The sequence below is a fragment of the Entelurus aequoreus genome, linkage group LG05, assembly GCF_033978785.1.
Source record: "Entelurus aequoreus isolate RoL-2023_Sb linkage group LG05, RoL_Eaeq_v1.1, whole genome shotgun sequence".
Classification (NCBI taxonomy): domain Eukaryota; kingdom Metazoa; phylum Chordata; class Actinopteri; order Syngnathiformes; family Syngnathidae; genus Entelurus; species Entelurus aequoreus.
In genome coordinates, this window is record NC_084735.1 from 12,431,410 (window position 1) to 12,447,060 (window position 15,651).

General features: G+C 32.0%; 1 protein-coding gene across 1 annotated transcript in view; it reads left to right on the plus strand.

Annotated features, from left to right (window-relative positions):
• LOC133649607 (discoidin domain-containing receptor 2-like) overlaps window positions 1-8,823 on the plus strand; it is a 62,580-nt gene extending 53,757 nt beyond the window's left edge. The window contains exons 15-17 of the mRNA XM_062046227.1: window positions 1,622-1,856; window positions 7,227-7,376; window positions 7,444-8,823. Coding sequence (XP_061902211.1) covers window positions 1,622-1,856; window positions 7,227-7,376; window positions 7,444-7,578 — 520 coding nt within the window. The 3' untranslated portion in view covers window positions 7,579-8,823. The remainder of the gene's footprint in view (window positions 1-1,621; window positions 1,857-7,226; window positions 7,377-7,443) is intronic.
• The last annotated feature ends 6,828 nt before the right edge of the window (window positions 8,824-15,651 follow it).

Consider the following 15,651-nt stretch of genomic DNA (forward strand, 5'->3'; position numbering starts at 1 on the left):
TGTGTATGTATAAATGTGTGTGAGTATATATGTATGTGTGTGGTGTGTGTGTATGTATGTATGTATGTACAGTATATACATATGTGTGTGTATGTATATATGTGTATATATATATATATGTATATATATATGTGTGTGTGTATATATGTATGTATGTATAAATGTGTGTGTGTATATATATGTGTGGTGTGTGTATATGTATGTATGTACAGTATATATGTGTGTGTGTATGTATATGTGTATATATATATATATATGTATATATATGTATGTGTGTGTATATATGTATGTATGAATACGTGTATATATGTGTGTGTGTGTGTGTGTGTATGTGAATGTGTGTGTGTATATCTGTGTGTGTGTATATGTGTGTGTGTATGTGTGTGTATATTTGTGTGTGTATGTGTGTGTGTGTGTGTGTGTGTGTGTGTGTGTGTGTGTGTGTGTGTGTGTGTGTGTGTGTGTGTGTGTGTGTGTATGTGTATATATGTATGTATGTATAAATGTGTGTGTGTTTATGTATATGTGTGGTGTGTGTATATGTATGTATGTACTGTATACATGTGTGTGTATGTATATATGTGTATATATATATATATATATATATATATATATATATATGTATATATATGTGTGTGTGTATATATGTATGTATGAATATATACGTGTATATGTGTGTGTATGTGAATGTGTGTGTGTGTATATATGTATGTATGTATAAATGTGTGTGTGTATATATTTGTGTGGTGTGTGTACATGTATGTATGTACTGTATACATGTGTGTGTATGTATATATGTGTATATATATATATATATATATATATATATATATATATATATATATATATATATATATGTGTGTGTGTGTATATATGTATGTATAAATATATATATGTGTATATGTGTGTGGGTGTATGTGAATGTGTGTGTGTGTATATATGTATGTATGTATAAATGTGTGTGTGTATATATATGTGTGGTGTGTGTATATGTATGTATGTACAGTATATATGTGTGTGTGTATATATGTATATATGTATATATATGTGTGTGTGTATATACCATGCCGTTGTGTCCTTGGGCAGGACACTTCACCCTTGCCCCCGGTGCCGCTCACACCGGTGAATGAATGTTGAATGAATGATAGGTGGTGGTCGGAAGGGCCGTAGGCGCAAATTGGCAGCCACGCTTCCGTCAGTCTACCCCAGGGCAGCTGTGGCTACGAAAGTAGCTTACCACCACCAGGTGTGAATGAATGATGGGTTTTTAACATGTAAAGCGACTTTGAGTACTTAGAAAAGCGCTATATAAATTCCAGGTATTATTATTATTATTATTATATGTATGTATGAATATAAATGTGTGTGTGTGTGTATGTGAATGGGTGTGTATATGTGTGTGTGTATGTGAATGTGTGTGTGTATATCTGTGTGTGTGTGTATATCTGTGTGTGTGTATGTGTATATATATATATATATATATATATATATATATATATATATATATATATATATATATATATATATATATATATATATATATTTTAGGTATTGTATGTCATGAGATAGTGTTGCGTGTTGAAAGTGTCCAATCATTGTCTGTCTGACCTTTGCCCTCCAGCTACAAGAAACTGATGGACATGGCGGTGCAGATAGCGTCCGGCATGAAGTACTTGTCCTCCCTCAACTTTGTGCACCGTGACCTGGCCACACGCAACTGCCTGGTGGGCAAGAACTGCACCATCAAGATCGCAGACTTCGGCATGAGCCGCAACTTGTACCGCGGGGACTACTACCGCATCCAGGGTCGCGCTGTGCTGCCCATTCGCTGGATGTCCTGGGAAAGCATCCTGCTGGTGAGCCATTTGGACTTCTTTACCTCTAGTCCAAAGGCAGGGGCCTATTTAGTGGTTTGGGGTCCCTCCCCCATAACAACAACAACATGGTCATTTGCCATGTTGTTGGAAACTAGCTGAATACAAATAGGAAGTGGCTGTGATATTGACTAGTGACATTGAATATAAAAAATAAAAGAAATGCCTTTTATTATTGTCAACTAGCATAAGAAATGAAAGATAGATATTTATTACGATGACAAAGAAATAAAAGAAATGAAGATATAAAACATAATAAATAATAAACATAATATAACGGGAAAAAAAGAGAAATTGAAAAAATAAATGAATATAAAACATAATAAATAATAAACATAATATAACGAAAAAAGAAGAGAAATTTAAAAAATAAATTAATATAAAACATAATAAATAATAAATAATAAACATAATATAACGGAAAAAAAAGAGAAATTGAAAAAACAAATTAATATAAAACGTAATAAATAATAAATAATAAACATAATATAACGGAAAAAAAAGAGAAATTGAAAAAATAAATGAATATAAAACATAATAAATAATAAACATAATATAACGAAAAAAGAAGGGAAATTGAAAAAATAAATGAATATAAAACATAATAAATAATAAATAATAAACATAATATAACGGAAAAAAAGAGAAATTGAAAAAACAAATGAATATAAAACATAATAAATAATAAACATAATATAACGGAAAAAAAAGAGAAATTGAAAAAACAAATGAATATAAAACATAATAAATAATAAACATAATATAACGAAAAAAGAAGAGAAATTGAAAAAATAAATGAATATAAAACATAATAAATAATAGACATAATATAACGGGAAAAAAAATAGAAATTGAAAAAACAAATTAATATAAAACATAATAAATAATAAATAATAAACATAATATAACGGGGAAAAAAGAGAAATTGAAAAAACAAATGAATATAAAACATAATAAATAATAAACATAATATAACGAAAAAAGAAGAGAAATTGAAAAAATAAATGAATATAAAACATAATAAATAATAAATAATAAACATAATATAACGGAAAAAAAAGAGAAATTTAAAAAACAAATGAATATAAAACATAATAAATAATAAACATAATATAGTGAAAAAAAAGAGAAATTGAAAAAACAAATTAATATAAAACATAATAAATAATAAATAATAAACATAATATAACGAGAAAAAAAAGAGAAATTGAAAAAACAAATGAATATAAAACATACTAAATGATAAACATAATATAACGGGAAAAAAACTGAAATTGAAAAAACAAATGAATATAAAACATAATAAATAATAGATAATAAACATAATATAACGGGAAAAAAAGAGAAATTGAAAAAACAAATGAATATAAAACATGATAAATAATAAACATAATATAACGGGAAAAAAAGAGAAATTGAAAAAATAAATGAATCAATCAATCAATCAATCAATGTTTATTTATATAGCCCTAAATCACAAGTGTCTCAAAGGGCTGTACAAGCCACAACGACATCCTCGGTACAGAGCCCACATACGGGCAAGGAAAACTCACCCCAGTGGGACGTCAATGTGAATGACTATGAGAAACCTTGGAGAGGACCGCATATGTGGGTAACCCCCTCCCTCTAGGGGAGACCGAAAGCAATGGATGTCGAGTGGGTCTGACATAATATTGTGAAAGTCCAACACATCAGCGAAAGTCCAGTCCATAGTGGGGCCAGCAGGAACCATCCCGAGCGGAGACGGGTCAGCAGCGTAGAGATGTCCCCATCTGATGAACAGGCTAGCGGTCCACCCCGGGTTGGGAGCAGAGTAGAAAAGAAAAGAAAAGAAACGGCAGATCAACTGGTCTAAAAAGGGAGTCTATTTAAAGGCTAGATTATACAAATGAGTTTTAAGATGAGACTTAAATGCTTCTACTGAGGTAGCATCTCTAACTTTTACCGGGAGGGCATTCCATAGTATTGGAGCCCAAATAGAAAACGCTCTATAGCCCGCAGACTTTTTTTGGGCTCTGGGAATCACTAATAAGCCGGAGTTCTTTGAACGCAGATTTCTTGCCGGGACATATGGTACAATACAATCGGCAAGATAGGCAGGAGCTTGACCGTGTAGTATTTTATACGTAAGTAGTAAAACCTTAAAGTCGCATCTTAGGTGCACAGGAAGCCAGTGCAGGTGAGCCAGTATAGGCGTAATATGATCAAACTTTCTTGTTTTTGTCAAAAGTCTAGCAGCTGCATTTTGTACCATCTGTAATCTTTTAATGCTAGACATAGGGAGGCCCGAAAATAAAACGTTACAGTAATCGAGACGAGACGTAACGAACGCATGAATAATGATCTCAGCGTCGTTTGTGGACAAAATGGAACGAATTTTAGCGATATTACGGAGGTGAAAGAAGGCTGTTTTAGTAACACTCTTAATGTGTGACTCAAACGAGAGAGTTGGGTGGAAGATAATACCCAGATTCGTTACCGAGTCTCCTTGTTTAATTGTTTGGTTGTCAAATGTTAAGGTGGTATTATTAAATAGATGTCGGTGTTGAGCAGGACCGATAATCAGCATTTCCGTTTTCTTAGCGTTGAGTTGCAAAAAGTTAGCGGACATCCATTGTTTAATTTCATTAAGACACGCCTCCAGCTGACTACAATCCGGCGTGTTGGTCAGCTTTAGGGGCATGTAGAGTTGAGTGTCATCAGCATAACAGTGAAAGCTAACACCGTATTTGCGTATGATGTCACCTAGCGGCAGCATGTAAATACTAAAGAGTGCAGGGCCAAGAACCGAACCCTGGGGAACTCCGCACGTTACCTTAACATAGTCCGAGGTCACATTGTTATGGGAGACGCACTGCATCCTGTCAGTAAGATAAGAGTTAAACCAAGACAAGGCTAAGTCTGACATCCCAATACGCGTTTTGATACGCTCTAATAAAATATTATGATCGACGGTATCGAAAGCGGCGCTAAGATCAAGAAGCAGCAACATAGATGACGCATCAGAATCCATCGTTAGCAATAGATCATTAGTCATTTTTGCGAGGGCTGTCTCCGTAGAGTGATTTGCCCTGAAACCGGATTGAAAAGGTTCACAGAGATTGTTAGACGCTAAGTGTTCATTTAGCTGCTGTGCGACAATTTTTTCGAGGATTTTCGAGATAAACGGAAGGTGGGACACCGGCCGGTAGTTTACCAAGAGATCAGGATCGAGGTTAGGTCTTTTGAGTAGAGGATGAATAACCGCTTTTTTGAATGCTAGGGGAACAGTGCCAGAGGAAAGTGATAAGTTTATAATATTTAGCACTGATGGACCTAATAATACAAAAAGCTCCTTGATAAGTTTCCCAGGAATTGGGTCAAGTAAACATGTTGTTTGTTTTATCCAAATTACACGCCGTAATAATTCCTCTAATGTTATTTCATCAAAAATAGAGTGACTATTTTGGAGGGCGGTATCCGTGGTATATACAGTCGTATTTGTGTTAATAGAACCCAGTTGTGGCTGGGATGCGTTGTCTTTAATCTCCTTTCTAATGACTTCAATTTTCTTATTAAAGAAATTCATAAAGTCATCTGTCGAGTGGGTGGAGCTACTGGGAGGAGTCCCTTGTTGGGTTAGCGATGCTACTGTACTAAACAAAAATTTAGGATCGTTTTTGTTGAGGCGGATGAGATTTGAGTAATATTTAGCTTTAGCTGAGGTAAGCATGCGTTTATAAGTTATTAAACTATCACTCCATGCTTGATGGAAAACCTCAAGTTTAGTCGCACGCCATTTGCGTTCCAGCTTTCTACATGATCATTTCTGGGCTTTAAGTTTCTTCTGTAAACCACGGGGTACGCCTTTTAGGGGCCCTTTTTAGCTTTAGCGGTGCTACACTATCAATGGTGTCGCGCAGGGCGTCGTTAAAGTTGTTAGTAAGGTTATCAATAGAGGCCACATAATTTGGGAATGGTGCCATTACCGAAGGCAGTAGGTCAGTAAGAGTCGTCGTTGTGGCAGCATTAATGTTGCGGCTGCTATAGTAGTTATTATTATTATTATTAGTTTGTTGACAATGAGTCAGAACTTCAAATTTTATAAGGTAATGATCGGACATTACTTTAGTATATGGAAGTATCATAACTTTGGAGGTGGTGACAGCCCTGACAAGCACTAGATCTATCGTATTACCGTTACCAAACCAAAAAGTACATCCTGCATTGTTATTTATGTACATACACACACTTAGTATCTTCATTGGTTTGGATGGTGAGGAGAGGTGCCATGAAATGTGTCCAAAACGCACGCTGGTGTCAACTTTAGGTTTGGTTGGACAAGTCTTTGTTTGTTTACTTACTACTAAAAGACAAGTTATATATTTTATTTAAGGACTAAATGACAATAATAAACATATGTTTCATGTACACTAAGATTTCTTTGTTACAATAAGGACAATAATGACATTTTCTGTGCTCCCCTTTATTTGGGGAAGTGTGTAAATCAGTGTTTCCCATAAACTGCCAAGATACCTGTGGCGGTGGGGGCGTGGCTATTGGGCGTGGTCACCAGGACATCATCGAGTAATTTGCATAATTTACTACAATGATATGATTTTCTCTAAAAAGGCTCAAAAAATGTATACTTACTAATTAATAATAACAGTTTGGTTTTAAACGTCCATCCATTTTACAATATAATTACAACACTTTATGTACATATTTATATACAGATTTGAACAATAAGTTATTCACTGAAATCTATTTATTAATTGTGGTTCTTACAAAAAATATATCTTATAAAATATAAAAGCTAAAATGTCTCTTAAAGCTCTGCCCCTTTAATTATCGCATACTAAATCATTTAACTTTAGCCTACTACTACAACCATATTATTTACCAGCAACATAAAGTGAAACAGAGGCAGAGGTGTCCTGCCACAGTCAGTCAAGTCAAGTCAAGTCAACTTTATTTATATAGCACATTTTCAACAACTTTTAGATTGAACCAAAGTGCTTTACAGGTTAAAAAAGCATGGAGCCAAAAAAAATAAAAATAAAATAAAAAAAACAAGTAAACAGAAAACAGTAGTGGTCAAATACAAATAAGGCAACAAGAGAAGTATCCTACACTTCTCTTTTGTAAAGTAAATCTGAACAGCCTATATGGGCATCTACATCAACTATATGATTTGCCTGAGAAGCTGGACAGGACAAAAAAAAAAAAAAAAAATTATATATATATTTTTTTTTAATTTGTGGCGGACGTAATTTTTCGTGGCGGGCCGCCACAAATAAATGAATGTGTGGGAAACACTGTAAATGCACGTTGCTATGGTGACCAGCTAATGGGATGTGGTGTGCCCGCCAGGGTAAGTTCACCATGGCCAGTGACGTGTGGGCGTTCGGCGTGACTCTGTGGGAGATTCTGACTCTCTGCAAGGAGCAGCCATATTCCCACCTCTCCGACGAGCAGGTCATCGAAAACACGGGCGAGTTCTTCCGGGACCAGGGCAAACAGGTGGGCGTAACACACCGCCGACCATTCAGCGATGCACCCCTGACCCCTTTCCCCTCCGCGCCGCCAGGTCTACCTGCCCCAGCCGCCGTCCTGCCCCGGCGGCGTGTACGCCGACCTGATGCTGAGCTGCTGGCGAAGGAACGCCAAGCAGAGGCCCGGCTTTCAGGACGTTCACAGTCAGCTCGTGGGGAGCCTGGCGTAGCAGCGTGCTCTTTTCGGGTGGGAGTCACATTGAACCCTGCCAGAAGTTAGCCACTCGTTTTAAACTACTTTGCAACAAAGACGTGTATATAAGGTAGGGAAGTGGCACTTGAACTTTACTCTATGTATTTATTTTTGTATTATTATACTACAATAACATTATGGTGTGTATTTAACTTAAATGGATAAAGAAACGCCAGGAAATATGTATTTGAAGCACTCTACAGCTTACTATGCCAACATTCACTTCACAGTGTGACGATGCTTTGGTTGACCGGAAAGGAACTCCTAATATGGGCATTGCTGTAAACTCGGCAATGCTGCCCCCCGCTGTCTAAAGGGGGAAGTGCACCTTACCGTTGATTTGAACACTATTCTTAATTTATTCAACAAACATCCCTATTCAGTGTTTATTTATAGAGCAGCGAAATTATTTCTACAATTTTTAAATATATTTGTGTACAATTTAGAACATGAGTCACTGTTTATATATATATATATATATATATATATATATATATATATATATATATATATATATATATATATATATATATACAGTGTTTCCCATAAACTGCCAAGATACCTGTGGCGGTGGGGGCGTGGCTATGGGCGTGGCGTGACACCATAGAGTAATTTGCATAATTTACTACAATGATATGATTTTCTCTAAAAAGGCTCAAAAAATGTATACTTACTAATTAATAATAACAGTTTGGTTTTAAACGTCCATCCATCCATCCATTTTACAATACAATTACAACACTTTATGTACATATTTATATACAGATTTGAACAATAAGTTATTCACTGAAATATGTTTATTAATTGTGTTTCTTACAAAAAATATATCTTATAAAATATAAAAGCTAAAATGTCTCTTAAAGCCCCTTTAATTAGTGCATACTAAATAATTTAACTTTAGCCTACTACTACAACCATATTATTTACCAGCAACATAAAGTGAAACAGAGGCAGTGGTGTCCTGCCACAGTCAGTAACAAATAAACATAAAACAGTAGTGGTCAAATACAAATAAGGCAACAAGAGAAGTATCCTACCCTTCTCTTTTGTAAAGTAAATCTGAACAGCCTATATGGGCATCTACATCAACTATATGATTTGACTGAGAAGCTGGACAAAACGAACAAAAAAAAACAAAAACTAAAAAAAAAAAAAAAAAATTATTTTTTTTATTTGTGGTGGACATAATTCTTTCGTGGCGGGCCAACACAAATAAATACATGTGTGGGAAACACTGATATATATATATATATATGTATATATATATATATATATATATATATATATATATATATATATATATATATATATATATATATATATATATATATATATATATATATATATATATATATATATATATAAAGAAAATGTAAGTAACTTTTTGAATCAAAAATGTAAATATTGGTGATTTTTCCATCTATAGTTGGAAATCCGTCTTTTTTACCTCTGTAAACATATAATAATAATAATATTAATAGATTGTATTTGTAAAAGCGCTTTACATTGAGCAAACAACCTCAAATTGCTGCAGTGCATTTAAAAAAACAAAAAAAACAACGCTAAAACCACAAATAGCTGCCCCCAACAAGTAAAATAAATAGTAAAAAAAAAACTAGAACAGCCTATTAGCTAGAACTAGCACACATATATCTAAAAAAAAAAAGGCTTTTTTAAAAAGAAGGGTTTTTAAGCCTTTTTTAAAAGCATTCACAGTCTGTGGTGCCCTCAGGTGGTCAGGGAGAGCGTTCCACAGACTGGGAGCGGCAGAGCAGAAAGTATGGAGCTTTGTCCCCGGAGGTTGGAGGAAGATATTTTCCGTTTTTTTCCGACCACCAGTGTGTGTTAAAATCTCGATCCCGTCTCTTTGCCATACCTGCCAACAACGACAGTTTCCCCGTAATAAGTAGGGTTTCCCATTAAAAATAATGAAGTTTAAAAAGGAAGCTACGTAGCGAAGCAACTCCACGGGCAGGGGACAACGTTGGTTGGTTTACGTACAAGAACGTCCGTGATTGGTCGGTTGTTTACTACGATGAGTCACCGTTGGTTAAGATTGGGGGGGAAACATTCGGGACAGGCCAATCAGAGGCGAGATGGTCATGGAACCAGGAAGTGACATCACAACAGACGACTTATTTCCAGTCTTTTTCAAATCAAATCACACCTGTTTATACTTGTGATTTGTTACTTAGCACAAATGTGTTTTTAATCAACTAAAAGCCTTCCTTATATTTCCTCACGATAAAATACACATTTGACACTTCATTAGGTACATCTGCTACACGCAAGTAGTCTGTCTGTTTTTGACGGGAATGTTTTTTTTTTCCAGAGGAGAGTAAATTGAACTGTAAAGTACTTTGTTTTGGACTGTATAGCAATATATAGAGCTTTGCAAGTCAACAATTTAAAGAGCTTGTCATGGAAAAATGTAAATAAATACACTTGGTGGCTCTGACATTTTTGTGTACACATTCTTTTGTTTTTCTTGCTTTTTCATATTTTTATGTTCATATTTTTATTGAGCGTTGATTATGCACATCGTGTAGTCATGCCGGGTTTATTTATCAAGCATAATAAGCACACAAGGCAATTCAGAGTGCTTAACAGAAGAACAAAAATAATAATTTAAATAAAAGTAATCGTAATTTAAATGAAAATCATACAATGATCATAAAAACAATTGTAATTCCAATTACAACAAAAGAGTGTTGATAATAATACTTTCAGTTGACATATGCACAATTAAATACGAGTGTTTTATTTTAGCCTGGATTGGAACATTGTCTGTGTCGCATCTTCTGAAGACTATTCCAAACTACATATGAATACATACTACAAAAGCAATGCTCTTTTTTCTAAATTTGTAAAAAAATATATATATATATATACATATGTATAAACACATTTTTGTATTTGCAAACCTTACAAAAACACCTGATTCTCATAAAACTCTTATAGATACATTATTACAGGCATTTTTTAGACATATTGCATGTTTGGTTTAGGAGTTATGTTTATATAACTTTCATATTTAGTATGACAGTTAGACTATCATGTTGACTAAAACAACTAATTTGTGTCTTTGCAAACCTTACAAAAGATACTTTTTCTAGTAAAACTCACAAAGACACATTATTCCAGGCATTATTAGACATTTTGCATGTTTGGTTTTGAAGTTATGTTTCAATACATTTGAATTGCTTTTTTCGAGTTATCTCAGGATTCTAAGAATATTACTGTCATATTGAGTAAAAAAACGACATTTTGTATTTGCAAACCTTACAAATTTTGATGTTTCTTTTTAAAACTCACAAATATACATTATTTCAGGCATTACTAGCCATTTTGAATCTATTGTTTAGGGAGTTATGTTTGAATAACTGTCATTTTGAGTGTGACAGATTGAGTAAAAAAAATTAACTTGTGTCTTTGCAAACCTTACAAAAGATTAGTTTTCTAGTAAAACTCACAAAGATAGATTATGCCAGGCATTATTAGACATTTTGCATGTGTGGTTTGGGAGTTATGTTTATAAAACTCATATTGAATATGACAGTTATACTGTCATATTCAGTGACACTCAATATGACAGTTATACTGTCATCCATCCGTCCATTTTCTACCGCTTGTCCCTTTTGGGGTTGCGGGGGGGTGCTGGAGCCTATCTCAGCTGCATTCGGGCGGAAGGAGGGGTACACCCTGGACAAGTCGCCACCTCATCACAGGTCATTATGAGTAATAAAAAAAAACTAACTTGTGTCTTTGCAAACCGTACAATAGATTAGTTTTCTAAAAAAAAATAATAATTTAAAAAAGTAAGTAAAAAAAAAAATTAGTTTTCTAGTAAACCTCCCAAAAATAGATTATAGACTAGATTTAGACTTCCTTTTTTATTGTCATTCAAATTTGAACTTTACAGTACAGATAAGAATGAAATGTCGTTACATTATGCCAGGCAATATTAGACATTTTGCATGTTTGGTTTAGGAGTTATGTTTATAAAACTGTCATATTCAGTGACAGTATAACTGTCACACTCAATATGACAGTTATACTGTCATATTGAGTAAAAAAAAAAACTAACTTGTGTTTTTGAAAGCCTTACAAACGATTAGTTTTGTAAAAATAAAAAAAATAAGGAAAAAAATTAATTTAAAAAAAATAAAAAATACAATTATTAGTTTTCTAGTAAAACTCACAAAGATACATTTCTCCAGGCATTATTAGCCATTTTGCATGTGTGGTTTAGGAGTTATGTTTAAATAACTGTCATACTGAGTGTGACAGTTATACTGTCATAGTGAGTAAAACCTCATTTTTGTATTTGCAAACATTACCAAAAAAATGGTTCTAGTAAAACTCACAAAGATAGATTATGCCAGGCAATATTAGACATTTTGCATGTGTGGTTTAGTAGTTATGTTTATAAAACTGTCATATTGAATATGACAGTTATACTGTCATATTCAGTGACACTCAATATGACAGTTATACTGTCCATCCATTTTCTACCGCTTGTCCCTTTTGGGGTTGCGAGGGGTGCTGGAGCCTATCTCAGCTGCATTCGGGCGGAAGGCGGAGTACACCCTGGACAAGTCGCTACCTCATCACAGGTCATATTGAGTAAAAAAAACAACTAACTTGTGTCTTTGCAAACCTTACAAAAGATTAGTTTTCTGAAAAATAAAAAAAAAGAGAAAAAAGAAAGAAAAAAAAAAGGAAAAAAATTAATTTAAAAAAATTAAAATAAAAAATATTAGTTTTCTAGTAAAACTCACAAAGATACATTTCTCCAGGCATTATTAGCCATTTTGCATGTGTGGTTTAGGAGTTATGTTTATAAAACTGCCATATTGAGTGTGACAGTATAACTGTCACACTCAATATGACAGTTATACTGTCATATCGAGTAAAAAAAAACTAACTTGTGTCTTTGCAGACCTTACAAAAGATTAGTTTTCTAAAAAAATAAATAAAATAAAGATAGTTTTCTAGTAAAACTCACAAAGATAGATTATGCCAGGCAATATTAGCCATTTTGCATGTGTGGTTTAGGAGTTATGTTTATAAAACTCATATTGAATATGACAGTTATACTGTCATATTCAGTGACACTCAATATGACAGTTATACTGTCATCCATCCATCCATTTTCTACCGCTTGTCCCTTTTGGGGTTGCGAGGGGTGCTGGAGCCTATCTCAGCTGCATTCGGGCGGAAGGCGGAGTACACCCTGGACAAGTCGCCACCTCATCACAGGTCATATTGAGTAAAAAAAAACTAACTTGTGTCTTTGCAAACCTTACAAAAGATTAGTTTTCTGAAAAATAAAAAAAAGAGAAAAAAGAAAGAAAAAAAAAAGGAAAAAAATAAATTAAAAAAAATTAAAATCAAAAATATTAATTTTCTAGTAAAACTCACAAAGATACATTTCTCCAGGCATTATTAGCCATTTTGCATGTGTGGTTTAGGAGTTATGTTTAAATAACTGTCATATTTAGTATGACAGTTATACTGTCATAGTGAGTAAAACCTCATTTTTGTATTTGCAAACCTTACAAAAACACCTGATTCTAGTAAAACTCTTATAGATACATTATTACGGGCATTTTTAGACATATTGCATGTTTGGTTTTGGAGTTATGTCTATATAACTTTCATATTAATATATATATATATATATATATATATATATATATATATATATATATATATTTATATATATATATATATATATATATATATATATATATATATATATATATATATATATATATATCTCTATATATATATATATAGATATATATATATCTATCTATCTATCTATCTATATATATATATATATATATATATATATATATATATATATATATATATATATATATATATATATATATATATATATATATATATATATATATATATAGATAGATGTATATATATATATATATATATATATATATATATATATAGATATATATATATATATATATATATATATATATATATATATATATATATATATATAAAATGTCAACCAAAACAAAGATGGCACCAGGCCATAGAAATAAGGCAAATGAATGGTCAAGTAAAAGGACTAAAAATAATAAAGTGTTTTATATTAACGTAATACTTATTAAAATACCGTAATAGTCATTAAAATACATGAAATTAATAAAGTGTTTCATATAATAATAGTAATAATAATAATAATACCTGGGATTTATATAGCGCTTTTCTAAGTACCCAAAGTCCCTTTACATGTTAAAAACCCATCATTCATTCACACCTGGTGGTATTACCGTAATAGTCATTAAAATACAGTAATAGTCATTAAAATACCGTAATAGTCATTAAAATACAGTAATAGTCACTAAAATACAGTAATAGTCATTAAAATACCGTAATAGTCATTAAAATACAGTAATAGTCATTAAAATACCGTAATAGTCATTAAAATACATGAAATTAATCAAGTGTTTCATATTACCGTAATAGTCATCAAAATACAGTAATAGTCATTAAAATACAGTAATAGTCATTAAAATACCATAATAGTCATTAAAATACAGTAATAGTCATTAAAATACCGTAATAGTCATTAAAATACATGAAATTAATAAAGTGTTTCATATTACCGTAATAGTCATCAAAATACAGTAATAGTCATTAAAATACCGTAATAGTCATTAAAATATCGTCACAGTCATTAAAATACAGTAATAGTCACTAAAATACAGTAATAGTCGTTAAAATACCGTATTAGTCATTAAAATACAGTAATAGTCATTAAAATACCGCAATAGTCATTAAAATACAGTAATAGTCATTAAATTACAGTAATAGTCATTAAAACACAGTAATAGTCACTAAAATACAGTAATAGTCATTAAAATACCGTAATAGTCATTAAAATACAGTAATAGTCATTAAAATACCGTAATAGTCATTAAAATACATGAAATTAATCAAGTGTTTCATATTACCGTAATAGTCATCAAAATACAGTAATAGTCATTAAAATACAGTAATAGTCATTAAAATACCATAATAGTCATTAAAATACAGTAATAGTCATTAAAATACCGTAATAGTCATTAAAATACATGAAATTAATAAAGTGTTTCATATTACCGTAATAGTCATCAAAATACAGTAATAGTCATTAAAATACCGTAATAGTCATTAAAATATCGTCACAGTCATTAAAATACAGTAATAGTCACTAAAATACAGTAATAGTCGTTAAAATACCGTATTAGTCATTAAAATACAGTAATAATCATTAAAATACCGCAATAGTCATTAAAATACAGTAATAGTCATTAAATTACAGTAATAGTCATTAAAACACAGTAATAGTCGCTAAAATGCAGTAATAGTCATTAAAATACAGTAATAGTCACTAAAATACAGTAATAGTCATTAAAATACCGTCATAGTCATTAAAATACAGTAATAGTCATTAAAACACAGTAATAGTCACTAAAATACAGTAGTCATTAAAATACAGTAATAGTCATTAAAATACTGTAATAGTCATTAAAATATCGTCATAGTCATTAAAATACAGTAATAGTCACTAAAATACAGTAATAGTCATTAAAATACCGTAATAGTCATTAAAATACAGTAATAGTCATTAAAATACCGTAATAGTCTTTAAAATACAGTAATAGTCATTAAATTACAGTAATAGTCATTAAAACACAGTAATAGTCGCTAAAATACAGTAATAGTCATTAAAATACAGTAATAGTCACTAAAATACAGTAATAGTCATTAAAATACCGTCATACTCATTAAAATACAGTAATAGTCATTAAAACACAGTAATAGTCACTAAAATACAGTAATAGTCATTAAAATACAGTAATAGTCATTAAAATACCGTAATAGTCATTAAAATACCGTAATAGTCATTAAAACACAGTAAATAACATGTTTTGAACTTTGCGCTGCGCGACAACTCTTGTCTGTCGTCGCTTGCCGTAGTCGAAGCTGATTGGCCAGCCCATCACACCACCTCTCTGCTCCAGCACGCTGA